Below are 25,198 nucleotides of genomic sequence, written 5' to 3'. Positions count from 1 at the left end.
AAATCTTCATTGTTCTTTGCAGCAGAATAAGGGAGAAAAGTTGCTGGTGATGGTTCAGAGCAATTCCATGTTTCTTGCACTGTGCTTTTTGCAAAAAAACAGAATGGGTTGATGCTTCAGGCGGTTCTGGAGGGTGCTCAAAACCGCAGTGTTCAACGGGTGCTCCTGGAGGCACAGGTGTCCAGGTGCTACAGCTCGGACACATCCTCTCACCTCCTTAGTTGTTCCAGAAGGAAAATAGCTGCTCCTGGCTTTTGCAGCTTTGATACAAAAGTCGGCTGTGGTGTCAATGTGAGGGAGGTTGACCTTGCTTATAACAATAACAAGTTTTGTTAATCCTTGCACTGTTAATTAGGCTCTTTGTGTGAATTTGCAAACATCTGGGCAGCCAAGAGAGTTCCACCGTCCTTCAGGAACCTGGCAGAAGAGCCCTGATTCGTCCTCTATAACTATCATCTCATTCATATGATTTAAGAATTAAAATCTGTGCAATTCTTACAGGCGAGGGACCGAGACCATGCAGGTTATCATGGTGAGATGAACACAAGAGCACAGCGTATGCTGTTTCGGTGATGGAGTGGCAGAGGGGAGACCCTCTGTCCTGTTTGGAGGGGACCTCTTGCCATTTAAACTCTGCCTGACTGAACGAGTGTGGCAGGCTGTTGCCATGTGAAAAATCTATGAAAAAAAGAATAAGCAGGTGTCCCAAGCGCTGAGCCTCACGGTCACTCACTTTGTCAGGTCGATTCACTGTCCCATGCAATCACTCAGGAGAAAATAAATGGTGATGCTTAGGATATTGCTTCTCACTCTGCCTTTTCTGCTCCTTTGTAAAATACTGTATCATGTAAAACTTGCTCTGTTACAGAACACTTTTTGACTGCAAGAGTGTTCCTAGAAAACTTTTCTCTTTGCTAATGGTGCTGCACTTTTCTACTAGTATTTGCTTTGCTGATTATTTGGCCTTAGGAGAATAGTTACTTTGTTCCCAGCAGCTGATGGCTTTCCTTTCTAGAGGACATGGATTTGTTTTTTCCAGCCCTGAATAATTTAGGTACTATTGATGGCTTAAAAATATTATTTTGCAGAGTAACTAGGTACTTGCGTTAGACTGCAAATGAGTACTTTTTTGTAATTCCACCTGCAAATTACAGAACTGTTACATGAAATTTACTGTTACAAAGCTTTAGGGACTCCAATTTAGTTTTCAATTAATCAATTGATTTTGCGGGGGGGAGATTATATCAAATCTGGCAGTCCTTTTAATAGGTGTGTTTCAGAAATGAAATTATGTCTGATTCTGGTTCCAAATGTGCTGTGATATCAGTGTTAAAAAAAAACAAAACAAACCCACCAAAAAACACAATTATTGCTTCTCTTAATTGTGAAATGGGCAGAGCCATTGTGTATGAAGAGATTCATTTTAATTTGAAAAGGTTTTGTCATCCTCAGCTGTAGCCCACTATCCTTACTTAGGAGTGCAGCCCCAACCCAGGAAATAGCTCCTAGTTTGAAAACGAAACATTTTCTGGCTGGCCTGTCTTGGAGGAAACATTTAGCCTGAAAACTTGAATTAAGATGGTGACATAAATCAGTAGGATACTCTCAGTTGAGGCAAATACTAATTTCTTTGTGTGCAACATGGCGATGCGAGGTGTGATACAGAGCGGTACCCTTCTAGTCCCTGATCCGATGCACGTGTAGAGGAGGAGTGTGTAACTTTGTAAAGCAAAGCATGCCTGACCTTCTCATTGCTTGCTAGCTGGTGGCTTGGCTGAACATTGTCATTGCTTGGCAGCTTGTGTTTTGACTGCAGTGGAGCCTTCTGCATCTGAAGAGGGGCTCTAATGCCAGGACCTTCTGATACCAGGACATGTTCTCTATCTGGACTCCTTCCCAGGCTCTAAAGGTGTGTGGATGGTCCTTTCTGTTCCAGCTCCTGGTCTTCCTGCTGTTGCTTAGTTTGCAAGCGGAGGCATTCTTAGCATTCCTTCCAGTCTGCATCGTAGCTACAAAACATCTAATTACACTTCTCCACAACAAGTAGCCAGCAAATTAACATTATAATGGATCTTAAGGTTTTGTAATTACTCAAAAATGTCACTGAGCTGGAAGAGTGCTGGGCTCTGCCTGTCAGCAGCCTTTCCTTCCAGGGCTTCCAGCGGTGTGCTGCCACTTCCTTCTCCTGCCTTTGGAGTCTTCCTGCAGGTGAAAAATATGTTGTTCTGAGGCCTTGGTGTCCTTAGCAGCACCTTCCTCCTCTAGTGTAAAGGGTCGTTCTGGTAACTACTTTCGATACAGGAGGGTCACCAAAGTTTGGGACCAGGCTCTCAAGGGGAGCCGAGTATGTCGCTGAATTTCTTTGCTGAACTGAAGTATCCCGGCCATTTCTAAACACTGGCAGCTGCTGCTTTCTTTTGTCCTGTCCCAGTTTTGATTTTTTGTTTCTTCAGGCAAAACGTCTACTGAAATTGCTGGAAGAGTTGCCTTTGGCAAAGATGGAGATGCTACTTGCAGAACTGGTTGACAGGAGGGAGGGGAGCAGAAAGCCGTGCACACTGTGTAGTTTCTCAAATTCCACCTTAGCTTCCCAGGCAGGGCAAGGGCATCCCTTGTGCTGTCCATCTCCCCTGCTTTACACCTTTGTGACTCCTCCTGCCAAAATCAGGGCTTTATTATGGCAGGGGATATCACAGATTACCACCTCCAGAGGGAACGCCTCTCACCATTTGAGGGCTGGATGCAGCAGGAGCAGTGGGGATGTTTGCGTTGCTTCACTCTGGGCACTAAGCTTAAATCAGGATTTTAGACTCTCAGTGCAGGGAGCGCAGAGGCAGTTACCTCCAGAGGTTGGCTCAGAGCAGCTGCATCTCCTGGTACACCAACAATGAGTTCTTTAGTCCCTAACGAGGGCACTTAGGGTAGGTGGCTAATGCTGGGTGCTGGAAATTCTATGCACCCCATAGCACCTACATCGAGAGCATCCTATAGCTAAAGTGGGTATATTCAACCCTTACATGGCTCTAACTCTGTTTCCAGCTTAGTTTAGCCAGCATTAGCTTTTGGGAAAAGAACAGTCTGCTATGAATTGAGGTTGCTGCCTTTTTGTAAATACGGGGGAAGGAATGAAATAATAGTTAATACCTAATGCATATGAGCAGCAATGCTCCTCAGGTTGCCTAGCAGCCGGTTAGACAAGCAAGAGAATAAAAAGGGCTGTCTGAGTGAATGTGGTTGGAGCTGGTTTCTTGGTTTGCGGGTGGAATCTGACCCATGCAGTCCGTTTTTCTGGGAGGGGGAGGAGATGGTGGAATTTACCACTAATGGATATTTTAGCTCTGTCGGATCATCTTTATCCACTCCCCCACCCCCATCTGTTTTTCCTTTTCAGTTTTTCAAATGTAACTTGGAAAGCTGTAGCCAAAGGGAGGTGTTAAAGTTTTGTATGGTTTCTGGAGATGGAATGGGCAAAAAATCTCTCAAAAGAGACTTTTTCCTTCTATTTAGGACTGTATCTCTAGCAGCCTGGAGATCATTAGCATTTCACGGCCTCTACAATATACTGCTCAGCACATACAGTAAATGCTGTATAGACTGGAAATAGCTCCTGCAGTCACACTTAACGCTTCTAACATTGCTCTCATGCTTGCAAGAAGTGGATGTACATTTCATTTTCTGGAAAGCAAAAGTAGAAAGATACTTGGGGAAAGAAAAGGGGGGGGTGAGCTGCTATATGATTGCAAATAGACTGCTCCCTCCCCCATGAGGCCAGAAATTCCCAAAAGTATAAGGTTGGATTAAAAACCACTAGGAGATAAAAATAAGGAAGACTGGCTGTTTAAATAGTGACTTTCTGAAATTGGGTGGTGGTTCTTACTTTGTCAGTAAAAGTTGGAAAGCTAGAAACCCTTTTTCTTGCCAGGCATAGCTCTGTGGGAGTAACAGGACTCTAGCAGCTGAAACCCTAAAACCCCCCACTAGCATCCTAACTTGAGATGAGAGGTGTCAGGTCTCAATTTCAATGTGTTTTCCTCATCCCAGCAGTAACTTTTTAGCATATTAAAGCAGGAACGAGAGCACTTAGCAGAAAGGAATGGAATGAGAAGAATCTTGGACTTAATTTGCCCATCTTAAGGAATAAGAATAGTGGCTCTTTCAAGGCAGTTAACCTCTTTTACACTCTGAAATGAGTTGATAGGTCTTGGATCGATGCCAGCAAAGATATCGCTTTAGTAATTTTGGTGGAAGGACCAAGGAGCAAGAGGGTCTAGAAAGTGAGTTTTGGCTTGCTTCACAGGCTGGCATTTGAGTGAGACCAGAGTTATCAAGAAGTTGGTCACATTCATCTATGCTGCTTCTGCTGTCATGGCAGAGATGTTCCTCTTAGCCAGAATTATCTATTAAAGTCCTTCACTTGGCCAAATGTTGCAATGTTAAAGCATCTTTTAACCATGTTTCACAGAGCTTGGAGACTTCAATGCTGAAGTCTACTGTAAGGCAGTAGGCAGGATGGGCAAGGATACCTTTAAGTAAAGGAGCTTGTTTTGAGTTTACTTTTTTGTGTAATGAGTGCAAATGCTACCAGATCACCTCAAATAGCTGCAAATGGTGCGTATTTTACCCCTTTGCTGGGCAGATTCTTCAAGTTATGACATTTCTTAATTTTCAGTTGTCATTTTTAAGTTACCAAGCTATGCCGAGCTCTTGGCTGTCTTGCACGAGTGTCTGCTCTCAGTTGAATGCTGCTCTGAACATCACAAGAAAAGCTGCCTCCCTCAAAGTGTTCCTGGGTCTACTGTTCTCATGCAAGAGGCATGCAAGTTCCCCTGAGAAGGAGATAAATGCAATCAAATGCTAGAAGACCAAGGAGTAGTTTGGGGGCTGAGAACAGAATTTTTGAAAGACCTTATTTTAAAAGTGGCCCAGTACTATGACTTTTTATTTTTTATCCGGCAGATGAGTGATTTCTGTTTTTCATGACATCTGCCTCAGAGAAGTGAATGCCTTGCTGCAATTCTGTGGCAGTGCCCACACTTGGAAATCAGCAGCTTCAGTGATAAGCTTTATTGTTAATCACTGTGAAGGTGAACTGATGTGATGCCAATGCCTAAGCTTAGATTTGAAAGTTAGAGGGACAATTTCTGCCCAAATTCTGCTCCTATTGAATCTGGGAACCTGTGACAGCAGCATGTGGCCTTAATGATGATTAGCAAGCACAGCAGAACTTTTATGTTTTAGATCATACCACTGCACCCAGGACAATGATCTGTTCCCAGCAGCCCAACAAAAGCCTATCTCTAGTCTTTATTTCCACAGAGAGCAAGGTCTCCCTTAAAATCCTCCGAGCGTTTATAAGTTTTTGCTTAGGATTAGTTGCCTCAAATTTTAATGTAAAAAAATTACAAATTCGAGAATTTAAATTAGTTCTTCTAGTTCCATTAACATGGGAAAAACATCTTTCTGGTGAGTTTCTCCTCTTCATCAAATTAGAGGACACTCAAAAACCACACAAGCCCTCTCCTGAAAACTGATTTCCCAGCCAGACCACCTTTCCCCGTGCTCAGAGATACCACCAAGAAAAACAAACCTGTTCTAAGTAAGCTAAATCCTGCTTTAGAGGGATCTAAATTCTGCTGGGAAACTTCTAGGAATCTACAAATAGGTGGGGAAAAAAAGAAAAAAGACGAAGTTGAAAGAGTACTTGCTCAGGGACTTGGGTTTTTGCGGGTAGCTCTGGCCGTGCGATGCTGGTGCCTGTGCGGTGCTTCCCAGGGCAGCAAACTGGGGACACGGGGCTTTGCATAATGACTAGTTCCTACCGTCTCCAAAAGAGGTTAACTCCTTAATAATAATTTTAAAAACAGAACAAGAAAAAAAAAAAAGGTTTTTTCCTGCACATCTGCTTTGAAGAACACCGTCCAGCCTGTTAATCCATTTATTCAAAAATCACAATTAAAAAAAAACCAACAAAACCAAACCCCGCAGTCCTCCCCCCTTCCTCCCCTCTCCCTCCCGGTTACTATAGCAAAGAAATTATTTGTCAGTCCTCCCGGGCTTCTGAAAATACCCGCTGACATATTTAGTGTGCCTCGGCGGCGGCGGCGGCGGGGGGGGGCGATGTTTGGTTTGGGCAGCGCTCCCCCCGTTGCTTAGCAACGCGCCCTGGACACGCCAGCGGACCGCGTTGCCCATGGCAACCGCTGTTGCTCCCCAAACAGCCCCGGCTCCGCATCCCCCCCCCCCCCCCCGCCGGCACCAGCATCCTCCTCTTCCTCCTCCCGCACCGCGCTTCTCATGGATCTGCGGGGTGCGGGGGGTCCCCCCTGCCCCCGGAACCCCCCCGAGGACTAAAGACAACTCCCCCCCCCTCCGAGTTACTTTATGATTCAAAAGAACTTAAATCTTCCCACTCGATAAGAGTTTAAGCCCGATCCTGGTCCGTCAGCCCAGCGCTGGAGGATGACGGGTTTTTAGAACGGCAGGTTTTGCCTTGCCCGCTTCAGCGGATGGATAAATGTAAGTGCGTTTTGGGGGGGTTCTCTGAACCCCGCTCCGGCCGGACTACGTACAGAAGGTTTAGTGGGCTGAGAGGGCTGTCGGAAAGCCACCCACTCGTGTCTCCAGGCCAAAAACACTGCCCACAGGAATTTATTGCCTGGATAACAAGATAGAACTCTGTTAATTCTAGTGCGCTAACAGTCAATTCTCTTTCTTTGGGAGAGTGTGAGCTGTTAGAGCCGTGTACAGCTGTTGCAAGACTCTTTTCCCCCATTCATCTAGAATATGGTCTGTCCTGTTACTGTCCTCACCAAAAATACAACAGTGCCTTTCTCCGAGTGCAGAATATTCAAATACATATTCCCAAACTGCGTTTCTAGGGCATCTAAAACAGGCTTCTCATTTCTTTGCCTTTCCAGGAAGAATTACATGTCTCTAGGTAGTTTGTGTCTTCTCTTTGGGGTCTTGTTTAGTCCTGGAGTCTGCAGTACTGCTCACCAATACGTGTATGAACCTTAAATTTCCACAGGAAAAAAAAACAAGCTCATTCCCCTTCTTCACTGGTAGCAGTACACTGGTCTGGAAAGCAATTGCTTCTGTCCCATTACTTGCTGAAACAAGCACTGAAGACTGTGATGGAACAGTTGAATAACAACTGTGAGTTTAGTTTTGAGGACCCCCCCCCCCCATGCCAGCCTGTGGCTCCGTTGAGCACACTTGCAAATGCACATAGGCAATGCAGATTTTGAACTTGGGGAGCAGAAGCAGAATCATCAACAAGCAAATCCCAAACTCAGGTGAGAAAAGTTTGCATGTCCCCATGAGGGTGTTTTGGTGTGGCACTGATTTACTTAAGAAATGATGTACTTAAGAAATGATGTACTTCAGCCACCTTAAAAAGGCCACAAAGGTCTTGTGAAACAAGATTCCCTCTGTATAACCAATGCATGCCCTGCTAGCCACTGTGCCCCTGAAGAAGAACTAAAAGACTGATAAGAAGGGAACATTCTGCCTCAGGAGGCGCCGAAAACTTGAGTAATTGCTAATAGGCAGGAAGTCAGCCAAAATCTTCAATAACTGGAGGAAAGGTAAAGGTGGCAGGAGGAGATCATGATCACCGACTCAACTCCAGACCAAAAAGACTTACCCCCCCCTCCTTGAGCGTGTGCTGTAGAATAAAAGAACACCAGACCTTTAATTCGAAGCAGGGAAAACTTCAGCCCAGTAGAAACTGTGCTAGATAAGTAACTACCAATAATAGTTTGGGGGAAGAACTTTGGAAATTAAATATGTATAACTGAGCAGTATAAATTGCTTGCCCATTTAGGCATGAGGGGTGCTAGCTTTGTAGATTACCACCAAGCCCCTATATTTGTGCAAACATGAATTGGGATAAAATACATCCGCTCTGTGTGTATTGGCGTTTTGCACACCGGATAAACGGCCCCACTTGTGGGACGACAGCACCATCACACAAAGGGTGAGACTCCATTTTCTGTGGTGTGCAGGAGCAGAGCCCAGACCTGTGTGGTGGTTCTTTCCCCAGTAACACCAGTCCCTGCTCAGGACAATGCTCCCTGGGAGCGTGCAGAGTTAGCACAGCCTGGAAGAGCATCTCGTGTGCAGGCAGAAGGACAGTGGGGTCGGAGCTCACACAGATGTTTGAGAGAGACAAAGAAACTTGCCCTTAGTATCAGGAGAAGGCAAAGCCTTCTTCTTCCTCCTCCTCCTCCTCCTGCCTGCCCAGGCACTATCTGCCTTTCAGAGGGGAAAAGGGACAACTTCTTGTTTCTCTTCTTGCTCCAGCTCTCCTTTCTAGCTTCTCAAACTCTCCAGTACAAACCCACAGCAACAGTAACACTCGTGCCCACTTGTTTATCCCCTCATGCCATGTTTCAGTCCACCCCATGGTGGAATCTCTTCCGGAGACCTCCGGAGCACGGACTCAGCTGATGCTGTAAAATCTGGGACAAAGTCGTCTCTTCTCTGAACAGCCACCATTTATGTTTGTGGCTTGTTCTGCTTAACTTTGTTAAGCACCACAATGCTTGTGAATGGTGCTATGTAAATAAATAACAATATACTGGGCTGTGTTGGCAGTGGTTGTTTCTGCTGTTCACTGGATAGACGTGATGGAAACGGCTGCTGCTGCTGCCCCACATCAAAATGAAATACTGCAGCAAATCTCCTGCTTCACACTTACATTGTCAAAAGGCTGGCTAACCTTAAGACCATTTAAAGGATTGTCTAGTCTAAAAAGTAAAAAGTGAGGGTTGATGAACGTACATGTTTAAATTAAGATGATCTCTTGGAATTAATTTAAAATAAGTGACATATTCCATAGTTTTCTGCCATAGGACAAGCTATAAAAGTGGGTCTTGCAGAAATGTGGTTGAGTACCAAGGTTTGCAGTTCCTTGTTCCAAAATGAGCCCAATTCAGTTGGGGAAGGATTAGCTGTACCCGGTACCTGGGATCATCCTGGGAGCATGCAGATAGCAGAGCTACGGACCACAGGGGTCGAGTAACCAGATGTTCTGGTTTGGCTGACAATTGAAACTTTAAGATTTGTCCTGGAAAGGAACCTTTGAAATGCTTTTGTGCCAGATTTTTGCTTGACATGTTGTATTTCCCCTGTTGAATCACAGCCCTGGGAAACCTGTACAGTGCACATACTAAAAATATGGGAAAATTATTAATTTGAGCCTGGAACTTGTATTTGCTTTCACCAGCTAGCACCAATGCATATGTTGCAGCCGGTATCTGAAGGGCCTGGACATGGACTACAGTGTAGTGTATGACTTTTAATTCTTCTTTCCAGATGTGAAAGCTTCCTTACTGTTCAGCAAATACCAAGATGTCGTTTCTTGGGTAGCATTATTTGCCATCATTGTAGCAAAACTTTTCTGAAGTCAAGATTTAGCTAGTATAGAAACAAGGAGTTTCAAGCACTTGTTGACAGGGTTGTGCTAAGCTAAAAATCTGGAACTTTTTCTTAAGAACAAACAGCTGGGACTTGTGCAGGTAAGTCTGTTGGGAGACTGAGGGTGAAATGCAGCACGGCAGTAAATGGGCTGTATGTTGGCCCCTGCATTTCTGAGCACCAGAAGGGATGCATTCGGATCTGAAGGAATCCTGTCCTGGCTTTTGACACATGAAGAGTATTTGTATTATTAACCCAGAAAGAAAATAGCACAGGTTTTTGTATGGGAGGGACGGTCGCAACATTACTTTGCCCGTGTTCAGGTCTGAGATCCATGCACGTGGGATTTGTGCACAGGCTCCTGCCAGCAACATTAAACCATCACGGCTTCTGCTATTCAGTCTCAGCTGACTCTTAAGGAAACTCCAAATTATACAGCCAGCACAGATACATTCCTCCCTCTCTTCTGCCTGTCTGAAAGTTACTTTTAAAGGAACAGCAAAGATCAGTGAACTGCTGTTACGCAACAATTACGTGTGTGTGCGTGTGTGTGTGTGTGTGTGTATTACTTGACTTGATTCCATGAAATCTAATTAAAGACTGAGTGTATATTTGTATTTCGGTATATTATTAACTTGCTAATAAAAGCCATTTCCAAATTTGTATTTTTCCATGAGGACCAGGTTTCTGAAAAAAACCCCAGCTATACTGCCTGCTGCCCTTGAAACGCATGTTTTGGGTTTATCTGTGTTTCCAGGTAACTAGAGCTCTTAGACAAGCCGTGTTTGCTTCTGTTTTAAATTAATTTAACCTAATCAGTGGAAGGCTCTGGTGCCTTCTTTGTTTATAACATTTTGAAGCAATGTAATAAGCAGCCTCTCCAGAATCAGCTTATTATCAAGTTCCTTGTCATGTTTGCTTCCCCCTTCCATCCCCTCCACTTGCCACTGCTTATTAAAAGGCTAAAGGTTACGACATGCAGTTCAGGACACTCTTTAGTGCCAGCTCCTGTTTGTCTGCAAGAGCTCGCTTTCAGCTGCGATGGGGATGAGGGCATGTTCGCACTGCTCCGAGTATAGAGATGGCCCAAACCTCTCCCCCATCCTCTGCTGGAAGGGGATGCTGGTTTAGGAGGGGCTGGTGGTGAAAGGCAAATGCTGCTCCAGCCCTCGGGATGCGAATGGGACACAAGTGCTTATTGCTGCTAGTGGGGATGCTGGGCACCATCCCACAGTATCCCAGGCTCTGTGTCGCGTGGCTGCAGGCGTTACGGACTGTCCTCGGCGTGGAATGAGGGGTTTTGGTGCGGACGCCAAGGTTTTGATGAGCCAAGACTCCGTCCAGTCCTAACCTGCTCCTGTGATTTCTGGCTCCCTCTGAAAGCCAGAATAGCAGGCTCTTCTTCCAAGGCTTTTAGAGCAGTTAAAAACCCAGGAAATAATGTAGCTCTCCTCAGTCAAGCTGGTATCATGATTGCCGGTTGTACAACATTTTAGACAGGGATTAAGTTCAGGTGCTAAGCAGCCAGACTTCCAGATGCTTTGAGCTGCACCCATTGCTAACAGCCATGTTAGGAGCTTTGTTCTCCGAGCATCCCTTGTACAGTCTGAAGGAAAAGAGAACTCCTAAATGGGGATGCTGGTAGAGCAGGTTCTCTTTGGCTCAGAGCAGGTTCTCTTTGGCTCAGCCATCCAAAAGCAAAGAGTTTCTTTTGGTTTCACAGATGGGTGAGCTGGAATCATGTTTTTCCAAAGAGGGTGCAAAGATGGGTGCATACTTGGCCCTTGGTCTCAGTTCAGAGCCATGTGCTGGCAGGCTGCAAGTGCCTGCTCATGTGCTCCTCTGGCTTCTGAGTTTTTTGGGCAATAGAAAAAAAAATATTAATATTTTCCTGATTGGAATTTCAGGGGAACGCCTGTTATTTCTTGCAGAGATCATGCTTTGGAGAATGCACAGCGGGGATAAAGGATGCATGTGGAGGCAGGAGGCAAGCTGGGTTTGATACAAGTATTTCCCTTAGTCCTGCTCTAAGGTGGTGTAATTCACTCAGTCGCATTTTCATTCACATCAGATAAAAAAGTTTCTTCTTCCAAAGAACCAAACACTTCCTTTCTGTGCTCTGGTTAAAACACAGCTAATGCCTTTTCAGGGCAAATTATTAAATACAGATGAAGCCAAAAATGTTGAATGAAATGGAAAATATTTAGAGAAGGTTTTCTTTAGTAAAATAAATGTGGCATAGAGTGTGGTGGATAAAGTTGATGGATAGTGTGCATCTGCTAGAAAAGAAAGTCAAAAGCTGCTATTCCCTGTATTCCTTTTATTATTTTCAGTCACTTTTGAGAGCATTGAGGATTCTCAGTACTGAATCTATTAAATGTAAAAACCATAGTTCCTTCTTCTGTAGTCAGGGGAGAAAATGCCACTTAGAGCCCATATGGAATGTGATGCTTATATGGCATTTTTATTTCTTCTGAATTCAGTTATTGCTGTTCTGGTTTTCCTATTTATCTAAGCTCCAAGCCAACTAAACCTGAATAAAAGTTCCAGAAACCAAATAACTATTTTTATATGTAAGCCTTCCTTTCAAAGTATGCAAAAAATGCACAAAGCCAAACAAAAAACGGCAAAAACTTGGGTTTGAATTTTGATCCTAGCAGGTCAATGTTATGGATGAGAAATAGTTCATTTTCTTAATTAAACTACAACCTTCCCATTATTCTCAGTAAAATACCAGGTATCAGGAGATTTGTATAAAAAATTCATAGTTGTATCATGAACTTGTATATGGAAATGTGACCGTATGTGATTCCCTGGTTATTTTACCCCCTGGTCAGCCCAAGATCCGTTGAACAGAAAGAAAACTTGGACCACGAACTGTGCACAGCTGAGCATCCTGGCTGTTGGATATACTAAATCTCATTAATAAAAAAGGCAAGCATAATTATAGCAGGTTCACCTGGAAGAATAAACTTTTTCTGCCTTTATATCTTAATTTGAAATGAAAGTAATGAAGTACATCCTTCAGTCATCAAAAATCTGATTTACCATTGATTGCTGTACTTCAAGGCAGTCATTTTCCTGGTGGATTTTTATGCCCCACATTTAAATCCTCTTTGAGAAGAAGTTTTTACAAATGGCAAACAGAGGGAATTACTTACTCAATAGCGGTAATAACACCCACCAAGGTTTACTGGGAAGCTTAGATATAAGTAGCTCTGAGAAACTTTGTCGCAAAGGTAAAATAATTGACTGTTCACCATAAAAAACAGCAACCAAAAACTCATCAAAGACATTTTCCTTTCCCTCATTTTTGTCCCAGTATTATATTCTATTTCAAAAGGTCTGCCAGAAAAAAAAAAGATGTAATAAAGGAATTTAGAAAGTTTAAATAAGATTAAAGGATGACGAGGTAATCTTTGAAAAGCAAATTAAATAAAATAGTTAATGATATGTTTTGTCTTCAAATGAGCAAGTGATTCACTGAAACAGTAACAATTTTAGTATTTTGTAAGCAACACTAGTATGATTGTATGATTATTCTGGATTTAAAAAAGGCATTCACTGCTTGTTGGTGTAGTGTAGCTAATCTCTTTTACATTTTCACCTTCAAAAAATAAAGAAATGGAAATACATGACCTAAATACCCCACGAGAGCCAAGGCTGTGCCAGTCCTACCCCAGATTTATGTAAGGCGGCTCTTAAAAAATAAAAATGGGGAGGGGGCGAAGTTACATTCACTTCAAATGGTAGCATTTTCTTCTAGTATAAAAACACCCACAATTACAACCAAAGCGACCACGGGCCTGAGGAAGGCAGGGACTTAAATCCTCTTTTATTCGAAGTCTTGGAGCCCTTGGGATGGCTGCTGGTGCTCAGCTAGCTCTGTGCCTCCATGTCCTGCTAAGTGAGGACCAGAGCACCAAAGAAAAATAAACCAAATATTTCCCTGGGGCGGACTCCCTGCTCTGGCTCTGATCAGCGCAGTTATTAGACGTTTGAGGTCTCGGCATTTAGCTCTGAAACGTTTTTGTTTGAGTGTTCAGGAGCTGATCGTTTATATTAAAACATTCTGTGGAAAAATACTTGCTGTTCCTCCTTATCTCCTGGATGGCAGAGCTCGTGGGCTGCAGCACAGACCGAGCACCCAGGAGCACCCTTCTCATTACAGGGGGCTCTTGCATCAGCCCCCCTCCTTTCCCAAGCTCTTTTTGGGAGCTTGGGGACTGGTGCAGAGGATGCTGCTGCTTTCCCTTCTTGGCACTCGAAGGCGACTCGCAGGAGAAAGCTGTGTGATATTCTTCTCCTGCCCCCTCCTTTTCTCGCCCGTCTCGCTGCAAATTTGAATGTGGAAAATATTTTGAAATGCTTCTCTTATCTCTGTTTTCCCAGCATTTTGGAGCGGGTTTACGCAGGAGAGATTAACAAAGGCAAGGCTATTTACACGAAGGTAACGTGGCTTATGAATGAAACGGTGACAACTGGAGTTTTTATCAGCCCTCAAGGCTTGCAATATTACTACTTGTCTTTCTCAAATGCATTCAGACTTTGACAGCCCTCTGAGACCAGTGCTCAAAAAATACCTTACCTAGGGGAGTATTGTGGCTTTTTTAGGAGTGGGAAAATTGAAGCGCGGGGAAGGGGAAGCATCCTGTTCAAGGTCACAGAGCAAGCTGGTGGCAGAACCAGAAATAGCACCCAGAAGTTATTAGTTTTTTCTGTATTTCCTTTCCTGTCACCGCTGTTTGCTTGGATACCGAGATAGCTGTGTGTAAACAGACGGTTTCCAGAGGCAGCAGCCTTGTTATCTGCCTGATTCATTCAGTGATGATGCAACCTGGAATCCAGATTTCTGCAATGCTTTCCACAATCCTGATGCTGCATGTGACATCACCGGCCACGTTGAGCAACCAGACTTTTAAACTTGCCTCTACCTGAAATGCCAATGTCTTAAGTAAGGACCTTCTCATGGCGATTTTATTCCTTATGCAAGGTCAGGTCCCATCTGCTCATTCCCCTGGCATAATAACTGACTTGTCTTTTTGCTCTTAACCCGGTAAGGAGCCCTGGAGCTGAGAAAGTCAACTGTGGCTGCTCATCCTTTCTGTGACCCACCAGCAGCTTTGTTGACTACTAATTAGCTTCTCAGTGTGTGCAAACTCCCCGGTACCAGGGGGTCTGCCAAGCTGTCAGGCTGTCAGAAGCCACGAGACACCTTTTAATAGCTTCTGTGGGTCACTTCTGCTGTGAGAGAGCTACAGCGTTCTCCCCCAGCCAGGAGTGGGAAGCAAGCACGGCTGGGATGAACCTCTCTTTCTTAGACCAGATCTAACCAGATCTTAGATCTTTAGGAAACAGGAGGGTTCGCTTTTGAGCCACTGAGTCTCTGTTAGGAGAGGATGATCAAGAACACTGTAAAACCTCCGTCCCCTGTGGGAGGTGAAAAATGAGATCGAAGGAGAGCAGCGAGTCCTTTCATGGGCATTTGCTTTGGGGACGTGGCATAACTGCCCAAGAGCTGTGCAAGTGGATGGCCGAGCTCCAGCAGCTGATGTTCATTGAGGAGCTACAAGGGTGTTCCTTACTTTGCACACACAACTCCCAAGAAGAGGGAAGAGGAAGACTTTGGCTGCCACGTTTCCTTTCCTCCTTGAAAGCTGATGCTTTATCCATCCTCTGGAGCCCTGGCTCGGATGCCGGATCACTTGGTAGCTGTGCTCCCAGGTCGTCACCAAAGCTTTGTAGCACCTTGCAATGGTTTCTCAGAGTGTAGGAATTCTGTTTACGTTGTCAGCTTTTCTTCAGCGCAAATTGATATTAGCAGATGGTGCACATGTCTCTGTCTCTCCAATTCTCAGGAAGCACAGGATGGCTTTAATGGGAAATTCTTCTTTATCCAGGATGTTTCACTGATAAACAAAACAATAAGAAGTCTTGTATGTGTGCCTTGGCCGTCCAGTACTTCTGTGTCTGTCTACCTTGTCTGGAAGTACCAGCTGCAGATTTCATCGGAGTCTTTGTGTCTGGCTTGGTTGTCATCATTAACAGAGCCTGCATTTTGTAACAAATCGGAAAATAATGTTGATAATTTATTTTGGCAGCAGACAATTCATCTTCTACCCTGCCTGCCTCTCTCTGCTCTGTTTTGGTCACTGAGGGAAACCAAAAGACAAAATTTATCAGCAGAGATGAGTAGGTGGTAATTTTTCTGAGTGTCCTTTTCTGATTGTAACTACACTTGAAAAGAGACCTGAAATGCCAAGATCTGACCCTGCCAGAATCATTCTGATATAGATCATTAAAATATATTTGGCAACTTAGCTGCCTTTCTTCTGCAACCTCACCATGCTATATTTTTCCACTCACAAAACCCTAGAAAGCCAGGAACTGGAGCCCTGGGCACAAACGATAGACAATAAAACACTCTTGCAAAAGTTAGGAGAATATGTATGCTAAAAGTGACCCCTCTCTTCTGCCTGAGCATCTTCACGTGAGCTTTATAAACCTGCCTCCTTTGCCAACAGTGCTGGCCAAATGTTTAGTTGCAAATAATTTGGGGCTGAAACAGGCGGGAGGCTATTTCATTAATTTACTGCAAGAATTATTCTTTTCATGATTGCACAGCGCTATTGCAACTGGTATCTTCTCACAAAGAGGTTTTGGCTAAAAACTATGCAGAGGCAGTGATGGGGAGAAGCAGGTGCTGCCTTTATATAGTGGAGCTGCAGGGAATGGGGTTGTGCACGTCTGCTGCAGGCAGACTTAAGGGCTACGAAGGGCTACGGATGGTGATAAATAGTGACTAAATTTCTTTGCCTTGTTTCTGGCCTGTTAAATTAAGCTGGTAGCTGTATTTGGAGCAGTGACTATATGGGTTCTGTATCTACTTTTTCTCCTGGGTGCGAGAAAGATGATGTGAAAGAGAAAATTGCATGCAAGCTGTGGGATTTCGGGGAAGTCAGGAGAGTAATTGTTATAATTTGCTAATGGGTAGCATGGGACTATGGCGTCAGCACTGACTGGAAAAAAGTCTTAAAAACCTGTTTTGTGAAGAATCTAAATATTTGGGGTTTTTTTTCGGTGGCTGAAGGCGAATAAACAGGTAACTTTTGTAACTTCACCTCCCCCTTGTGTTTCTTTTTACCACAAAGAGCTATCAAATGAGCAGGGTGCAGTGTCGCTCGGTTTCTCATTTTTCCTTTTGCCTCTTAAATTGCACAAAGTTGAGGAAAAAGTTTAAATATTGGATGGAGAAGGGGAATAAAACAGAAAAGATTTTATGCCGTTATTTGGAGGCTACGTTACGCTCAGCAGCAAGGCTGAGAAAGGAGAAATGACACTGCTCAAAATCTGGATGTTTCTGAATCTTTTGAAGTGACAGCAGAAAACCTCCTAAAATAGTTTTTTAAACAGGAACTTTCACAAGAAACCGAGAAGAAAAGGCTCCTCCACCCCTCCATATTACATCAAAACCCCCCAAATGATATTATTTGCTCTCAGGAAGCACCACCGCAGCAACCCTTGGTGTCCCTCAGGGAGCTGGGCTTTAACATGTCCCGTGTCCCGTGGAGGATGGACATGGGGTGCTGGGGCAGTGCCATAAGGGAACCAGGGGATCCAGGGGATGGAGAACCTGTGCTGCAGGGCAGGCGCTCAGCCCTGCTGTCGTCCCATCTCTCCATCCCCAGGACATTCCCGCGTGGCCCTTGGGATGCTTCCCAAGGTGGCTGAGCAATGCTGGGTGAGTGCCGGGACGGGGGCACCCGGGTGACTTGAAGATGCTGAGGGCATCAACTCCGTAGGGTTGCAGCGTGGGAGCAGGACCGGAGGGTGATGGCGTGTCTGTGTTTGGGGACCTTGGTGAGGCTGATGGGATTTTGGGGCAAGGGCATGGGTGGGAGGACGGAGGTGTTCTTTGTGGGGGTGGTTTGGGAGTTTTAAAATGATGGTGAATCACTGTTCTGCTATTCATGTTTGATTATCGGTTGTGATTATAAACCCGAATTGACCACCCCACTTTCCAAATGAAAGCATTACCTAAGCTCCAGGCGTGTACTTAGATTTGATTAAAATTTTTTTTTGCAGTAGTTAAACATGATAAGGCAGAGGGGGAGAAAAAATTATTTTTAAAATATGTTCTTACTCTTCCAGATCTGAAGTTATCCTCACTATGACACAATAATTTTCCAATGCTACTTTTTGGTTATATTTAGAAGTGCATTTTCTGTTCCTTCCCTCTCCTTTCTGTGGAACAATTGTGCAACTTTCTTTTTTCTTAATATAATACTGTATTAAAATTAGCTCCAAGACTAAAAAGAGTCCTCTGTGTAGGAAGGTAGCCACCTTCCTTCCTAGCACTTCCCCTGGATCTTCCACTGGGATTTTGTTCCTTTTAGGCACGGGTTCCTCAGGCGTTTGCTGCGGTGTACAGCTGTGCTTTCCCTGGCTGATCTCCTCTCTGCTCTCCCCAGCAGTGAGCATGCAGAGTTCAGAGGGTGGATCAGACTCAGCAGCTTCTGTGGCACTTCACACTTCTGCATCAGCCCAAGCTCCGGTAGTGCAGCCAGTGCCAGCGTCTCAGCAGGTAACGTATGCACAGCTGGGAATGCCGTTTCCATGGAGAAGAGAGCTGCTTTGCTGGTAGATGTATTTTAAGCCAGGGTTTTTATATGAGGGAGAGGATTATTAATCAGCTCGTTGAGCTAGTGGGGAGAACCTGTTGCTGGACTTTGTGTTGATAAAGGCCATAGATATTTCATGTGTTAGCCCTACAAATAAGCAAGCTTTAAAACATGGGATTTGGATTTTAACTTAGCTACCCAAGAAAGTCATTTCATGCCAGTTTGGTGTTTGCTTCAGTATAATATCCTGTTGTCATTATTTGGTGTGTCAATAAAAGCAAGAGAAAATGAAACAGTCCTTAAAGGCATCTCTGCAAATGAGCTACTGAGCTCAACAGAGAAGAGGTGGAGGGAGTGCTAATGCAGGGAGAGGGTGGAGGAGCCACGTGCTGGTCTCTTCCTTTGGTAGGTGGATCCTGACATTTTAAATTGGGGAAGGGGGACTCATGATTCATATACATGAATATGATGCACATGGGAGGTCTCCTGATAGGAGAAAAATAATAGCTTCAACTGATGAATGAAAACTACCTACTGCAAAACGGGAAGGGTTAAGTAAAACTGGTTCCTTTTTATGCCTTTTGGGGAACTATCAAAAGAAGTTTTTGTCGCAGGAAGCTGGAGGGAGAAGAGGATGGGTGGGTATAACTTGGCTACACCCTTCTCCAACTCCCAAGTGAGCAGAAGTAGCTGCCATTGGATGCTGATGAAAAGGAACAATTAAAAATTGTGAATTAGTAGGAGCATTCGATTCACCAGGAGACAGGGAAATTCACGTCGTGTGATTCGGTGCATGGTTGGCCAGCTCGCTGTCATCTCTCAGCCTTCCCATCTTTGATTTCTCTGGGTGACGTTTCTTGTTCGTATTGTGATGATGGGGATACCGCTGATCAATAGTGTCAAGTATCTTAGGGATTGTTGGTCATTAGTGTGAATTTGACTGTGACAACGTCTTAAAGAAGTTTAGAAAACCCATCGACTTTGGATTATGAAATTACCTGTCCAGCCTTTGCCAGTGCTTTTGTCATGACATGGAATATCGAGTGGAACTCCATGGATTAAGGAAGACCCAGAGGATGGTGAAAGATTGCTGAAGAGGAGAAGCGTCCAGAGCCTTCCTTTCTCACCAGCAAGACAAAGAAAATACTAGGAATGAACTACTGGCAGCATGACTGGTGTGAGGCTGAAGCCTTTGGTGTTGTTGATCACTGGTCTACCTTTCAGTGTGAGCGAAGGCTGTATGAACAGGATGGCCTCATCTTACAGGTTGGGGATGATTAATTTTTTTGATTGTAGGTAGGAAGGTAGAAGGAGCAACCAGACGGTGGCAAATTACAGAAGTAGCTGAGCTGGGCAGCTGCGCCAAAGGAGGAGATGTGTCGTTTGGTAGAAGCAATGACAGAGAATGGGTAAAAAGTAGGAGAAAGGAAAGGATCTTGCTGAGACTTTGGCGTAGGTGGCACTGCCAAGACATGACTTGAAAAACGGCTTATAATGTTTCCATTGTGCACTGGTTACAACCTCTTTTGGAGAGAGAATGGACAAAGTGATGGTTGGCATAAGTGTACTGGCTCAGCTGCAGGATCTCCAATGTGTCCAGACTTGCTGAAGGTCAGCCTGGGGACTGGTGATGTAGAGGCTGCCTAGAAATCTGGGCAATTATCATATTCCTATAATTCTGCTAGAATAGAATTTCTGGCTGGTTACAAAGGGCATGTTGGGAGGGTGTCAGAAGGCTAAAACCCATAAATATATACATACAAGGTAGCCAGTAATTGTCAAGGTCTCTTCTAGGATTCATGTGGGATTGTTTTGCAGCTTTTTTTTCTGTTGGCCCAATCTGCTGGGTATTTTTAAAGCCTCAAGCCACAGAGGATGACTGTCTCCTTGGAGGAGGTCCTCATCAGTTTAAAAGGCCATACTGATATTTGGCTCTGTTCCCATGGGCCTCACTGAATCATTTCTTTCCATCCACCACATTCCCATGCTTGTTTTGCTGGATCTGCAAGGTGCTGAGCACTCTACAAGATGTGTGTCCAACCTCAAACGGAATGCTGAGCATTACACAAAGAGCAGGGGGGCAGTGGAAATAACAGTGCAGAGGCAGAGGACAGAGTGACCACCATAAGGCAACACAAAGCGTTTCTGTGCCCTTGGCAGCATTGAAAGGAGATGCAGAACCATCAGAGCTTTGGTGCTGGTAGAAACCGTAAGGGCTGTGGTGCCTTGGAGAGTGTGATTTCTTGTTGCAGGAGGCAGAGTGTGGTTTGGTATAGCAGCTGTAAGAGAAGAAACTTTGCAACCGTAGGAGGAAAATGTGAATGTGTGAGGAGTGGTTCTTGTTTAGCTGCGACTGAACCTCACGTTGAGCTCCTCCCATCAGTCAACTGTTAGCTGTTATTTCCTTGTGTAGAGACTTAAAGATGATGCATGTCAGAAAATGTGAATCCAGCTTTTCCCAAGATCTGGGTACTGAGTTCAGGCTGGTGTCTGGTGCAGATTACATTGGAAGGATGGGGACCACAGGGACACTAAGTAAGGGGTACTGCTGCTGCTGGAGTAGGAGACAAGCTTTCCATGAAAGTTTGAAAGAGAATACCTAACTCATCTGTGTTACAGACTGAAATTAAGTGTATGTTACTATATCTTCTTCTTTCAGAGGGTTTTGGTCCAAGCAGCAGGCTCCACTCCCAAAGGAGCGCAGATGCAGCAAATCTCTGTTCCCAGAGTTCAGCAGGTTCCACAACAGGTAATACCTCTGGGGTGAGACACCACCCAGGGACTCCATGTCAACAGGACCCCACGTCCCACACAACATTTGAGATTGTGCCAGAGACCTGCTTAGAAAAATCCATGCTCTTAATTAAAGAGTTGTGTGCAATTAGAGAATGGGAGATCACTGTGAGAGCAGCTTTCTCCATGTGTCTCTTCTTTTCTTAGACTGATGGCAAAAGAGACTCTCAAGATATGTAAAGTTTAGAAAGAACCTTTACGGTAACAGTTGTCTTTCATATGTTTGAAGATTTGATGGATGCTTTTAATTGCCATTTAAAAACAGTCCTCCTCTGTAAAGACTTTTTTAGAGGCAAAGTGTTTGGGATTTTTTTTAATTACACAAATAAATGTACTGACTGCATGTGGCTTCATAGAAAGGTTAGGTGACAGAGCCATGCAAGCGTTTTTGTTTATCTGAACTTTGCCTTTTGCAGTCCTTGTTTCCTAAGAAACCAGGCATATGTGGTGCTGCTTCATGTGTACAGTGAGTCTGACTCTCTTGACTTTTTCCTCTAGCAATTTTTTATTTGGTTGCTCAGTTTCAGAAAAAAAACTTAACAGAGGGCAACTATGTTCCTCCCAGACCATTAAAAAAGGGGCTGGGGTGCAGATGGACACTGCCAACCTCCTCTCTGAAGGAAAGGCTGCAGCATGATCTCACCCTTATTAGTCAGCGGAGAACCAGCCCTGAGACATGTGTGCAGAGGAAACCCAGCTCCATTGTTTCCACTGCTCATGGAGCAACTAATTTATGTATTTTAATTTGACCTTTTAAAATAAATACGTCCTTTGAGATTCCTAAGCATGTCAGTTTTTTGTTTGTTTTGTTTTTCTTTTCTCTTTTAAAAAGAAAGCCTAAATGCCAAGGTGAGGTTGAAAGTTGTTTAAGGATGTAATATGCAATTTCTCCTGCTGTTCCTAGGCAATAACATATCTGTAACTCAAGTTTATCATATTTGTTTCAGGTGCAATCCGTGCAGCATGTATATCCATCCCAGGTCCAGTATGTGGAAGGAGAAGCTGTTTATACCAATGGAACCATGTAAGAGTCTGTTGTTGGCCGTAGCAGAGCCCTGTTCCCCTCCCAGTTGGGTTGAGCCCTTTGGTCCTCCCAGGCTCCTTCCACCCCAGCTCTGCTGCTGGCACTGCCCACCATTAAAAGGAGGAAGAGAAGGAACAACTGTTTCACATGTTACGTTGTGTGTGGGGACTAGTTTCAGCCAGACTCCAGCCTTGGAGGAGGTGGTGTCCTCGTGGAGGGACTGTTCTCCAGAGAATCCAGTATTTTCCTCTGCCCAGCCCGTTGTGTGGTGAGGTGGGGCAGCTTTAGAAACCAGAGCATAACTGATAGAGGAAGAAGGGGGTTTTGTAAGGTTTCTTCTTCCTCCTGTCTGCTGTGCCCCCTGCTTTGGGGCTGCTGCCCTCCGGGGTGCTCTCAGCCTTCTGCACCGAGGTTGCCTACAATGGCTGCAGAGCAACTCCTGGGCTCTGTGCTCACACTGTGGCTGTGGGCCTTTGCTCCAGGGCTGTCACAGGACTGCTTAACATTGTCAGGACTGACTTTTACAGCACAGGGTTCAATTTCAATGGAGCAAATCCCACCAAAAATAGAGTTTTTTTCAAAAGGTGGTCCAGATTTCAGAAACTGTTGTCCATGACTTTAGATCTGCAAGCCACTCTCCCCCTCCTGACCCTCTTGTTCCTTTGACAGACGAGCCGCTTACTCCTACAACACCGAAGCTCAGATTTACGCCCCCAGCAGCGCAGCATCCTATTTCGAATCGCAGGGAGGTGGAGCTCAGGTGACTACAGCGGCATCCTCTCCTACAGCCATTCCCTCTCACAACATGGTGGGCATCACCATGGACATTGGGGGAAGTCCGATCCTCTCCGGCTCGGGAGCCTATCTCATTCATGGGGGGATGGAAAACACTAGACATTCTCTGTCACATACTTCACGCTCCTCTCCAGCAACGGTATGTAGCCCTGCAGATGTTGCAGCTCGGGGGCCAGGAATTTTTCCAAGGGAACTGAAAAGCCTTCAGAAAATAAGAATTCCTATCATTATCACTGTGTATATGTCTGTATAACATGCCATGCAAATGCAAGGGAGAGAATAGACACTGGTGTACTACAGATATTTTTCAACGGGAGTTTGGAATGTCTCTTTTGCTGGTGGGCAGAGGCTTGTCAAACTTTCTAGTGCATCACTGAAATTATGCAGCATGGACATAAAAGAAATTTCTCGGGGATTTTGGTTTTTTTCCCAGAGCAAAATGTTTTGTCTTTCCAATTCAAAAGAATTGTCTGTATTTACATTTTCTAATAAGTATAATATCTGAACACAGGGTTTGGCTTACCCAAAATAAAGAAATATATAAATATATTTTTAATTATGAAGAGACCTGAAAAATCCATTACTAACACAGTGGATAATTAGCACATAAGGTATGTCAAACCGATCATACCAAATGTACAGTGATCGAAAAGTCTTTGTATGTATCTCCTACACCATTGTGTATTCTGTCCGTGCCATATGTTACAGAAAATGTATTTTAGGGACAATACTGATCAAACAGAAATGGTTTAAATCTCTAATATTTTTTTAATCATGTCCCTCCAACTGTCAATTGAGGTGCCACGTTGCTAGAAGCACAGCTGTACAGCTGTGTGGGACTCAGGGGGATACAACTATTAACCCAAAACAGCTTTTCCGCAGCTCGAAGCTACCAGGACTTTTATCTGAGAATCTACCAGCCCTTAGTAGCAGCTGCTGCCAGGAGTGGGTTGGAACTCATTTTCTGGGACACTGCTCACCTTCCTTTCCAGACTGACTTGTGTGTGTTTATACATTTGTATATGTTATGTAAACATAATTACAAATGTAGGTGTAATTCAGTATATGGGGCCAGATTTTAAGATGTGAACAGTACCACCCAGGGAAAAAAACAGGAGCTGTTTGCTACTGAGTACTCTTGAAAATCTGGCTGGTTAGGTTGTACTTTCTTTTCCCACAGAGTTTTAGAATATGGACTTAATGGTTTTTGAATCTTTGGGCCTTGAAAGGTTGTCTTTGATCCTGGAGTAAATGTGCTCTGCCTTAGGTCAAAACAGGGGAGAAGTCCTTAGATTTGGGTGGAAAAGAAAATGACAGATACATCTGGATGAGCTGGGGTTCATTTCTTGTGTGTGTTTGTATGTATTTTAACTGTTCATAGTTAAAAACTAGCATTGGACCATCTTCTGATTTTTGCTGAGGCGTATTTTGAAGGAAGTAGCTGCTGATCTTGTCACCTGCGTGGGACTGCATCTTGCAAAGCTGCACAAAATTACTCTTGGTTTTTGGTTTGGGTTTTTTTTTTTTTATTTCCATGATGATGGGCACAATATAAAAAGCCCGAGTAGAATATGTGTCAATAGAAATGTCCCATGAACAGATTTAGTTTGTAGCTGTCTATCACATGAGATAAAGCTGTTCAGCAAAAAAAGAGTTTAAAAGTGACCTTTATGAAAATGCATCTGAAATAAATTCAGTTGCATGTAGGAATGAACTTTCTGAAGATATTTTAAAACAAAATGTGTGTGGATCTTGTGGAGGGGCTCAAGAGGGTGAAATAGTGCATGGAAGACAGTATAGGGATGTGTCTGTGTGTGGCTTTCAGTTCTTTCAGCACAGACCAGAGTCAGAGGGGGATAGAGCAGAACCATGATAACTGCTTTGAATTTCACATAATAGTGGGTGGACAGATAGTGGAAGGCTTAAGGAGAGCAATGACTAAGTCACATAAATGGGTAGGAACATTATTTTTTCTTGCAATGTCTTGCTTAAACAGAGAATAGGAAAGGCTGGTGTTAAAGAGGCCAGAGAGGCTGTAGTCCTGGCAAAATGTATTTAGGGCAGGATTAAGAGCTTTGTGGAGAGAAAAAAAAAGTACAGTTCATGCTGATGTACCCAAGGAAGACGTAGTGTTTGCGTGTGGCCTTGGGGATATAGTGCAAAGAGGATGGATGTCAAAGTGGACAGCAATGTAAGGGCTTGGCAACGTGAGAGGCAGCTGCAAGGAATGGGGAAGCGAAAGGGCTTGGAGGGTGTTGAATGCTTGAGCAGAGCCGGCACCGAGACCTCGAAAGCAAGGAGAGTATCTTCAGAGGAGACTGGGAACAAGGTAGCGCTTCAGAATTAGCAATGGTGTAAGAGCTGCCTCAGGAGTTTGAGGGACGTTTGGTAAAGACTGTATGTACACTAAAATAAAATCTTCAAATATTTAAAGAAACCCATCTTCCATATCTGCTGGAATAATGACGTTCTGCTCCGTCGAATGGGCTGAACAGGACATGAAGCAGTCCCATTCAATGCCTGTGCCAATAGAGCACTATTAATC

The 25,198-nt window shown here is 44.2% G+C and overlaps 1 protein-coding gene across 9 annotated transcripts in view; it reads left to right on the top strand.

Moving 5' to 3' along the window:
* The window catches only part of RFX2 (regulatory factor X2), a 62,404-nt gene that overhangs the window by 14,481 nt on the left and 22,725 nt on the right, over positions 1-25,198 (top strand). For 2 of the 9 annotated variants that reach the window (XM_075038121.1, XM_075038115.1), the window contains exons 1-5: positions 16,913-17,161; positions 17,892-18,004; positions 20,701-20,790; positions 21,782-21,858; positions 22,528-22,792. In XM_075038121.1, the coding sequence (XP_074894222.1) occupies positions 17,155-17,161; positions 17,892-18,004; positions 20,701-20,790; positions 21,782-21,858; positions 22,528-22,792 (552 nt within the window). In that variant the 5' untranslated portion in view covers positions 16,913-17,154. Of the gene's footprint in view, positions 1-16,912; positions 17,162-17,891; positions 18,005-18,737; positions 19,308-20,700; positions 20,791-21,781; positions 21,859-22,527; positions 22,793-25,198 lie in introns of those variants that run through there. The other 7 variants (XM_075038119.1, XM_075038120.1, XM_075038122.1 and 4 more) reach the window with 6 other exon arrangements.

The sequence above is a fragment of the Buteo buteo genome, chromosome 10 (genome assembly GCF_964188355.1).
Source record: "Buteo buteo chromosome 10, bButBut1.hap1.1, whole genome shotgun sequence".
In the NCBI taxonomy this organism is placed as follows: Eukaryota; Metazoa; Chordata; class Aves; order Accipitriformes; family Accipitridae; genus Buteo; species Buteo buteo.
The sequence above is the reverse complement of the archived record's forward strand: the minus strand, read 5'-3'. Positions and strand labels throughout refer to the sequence as shown.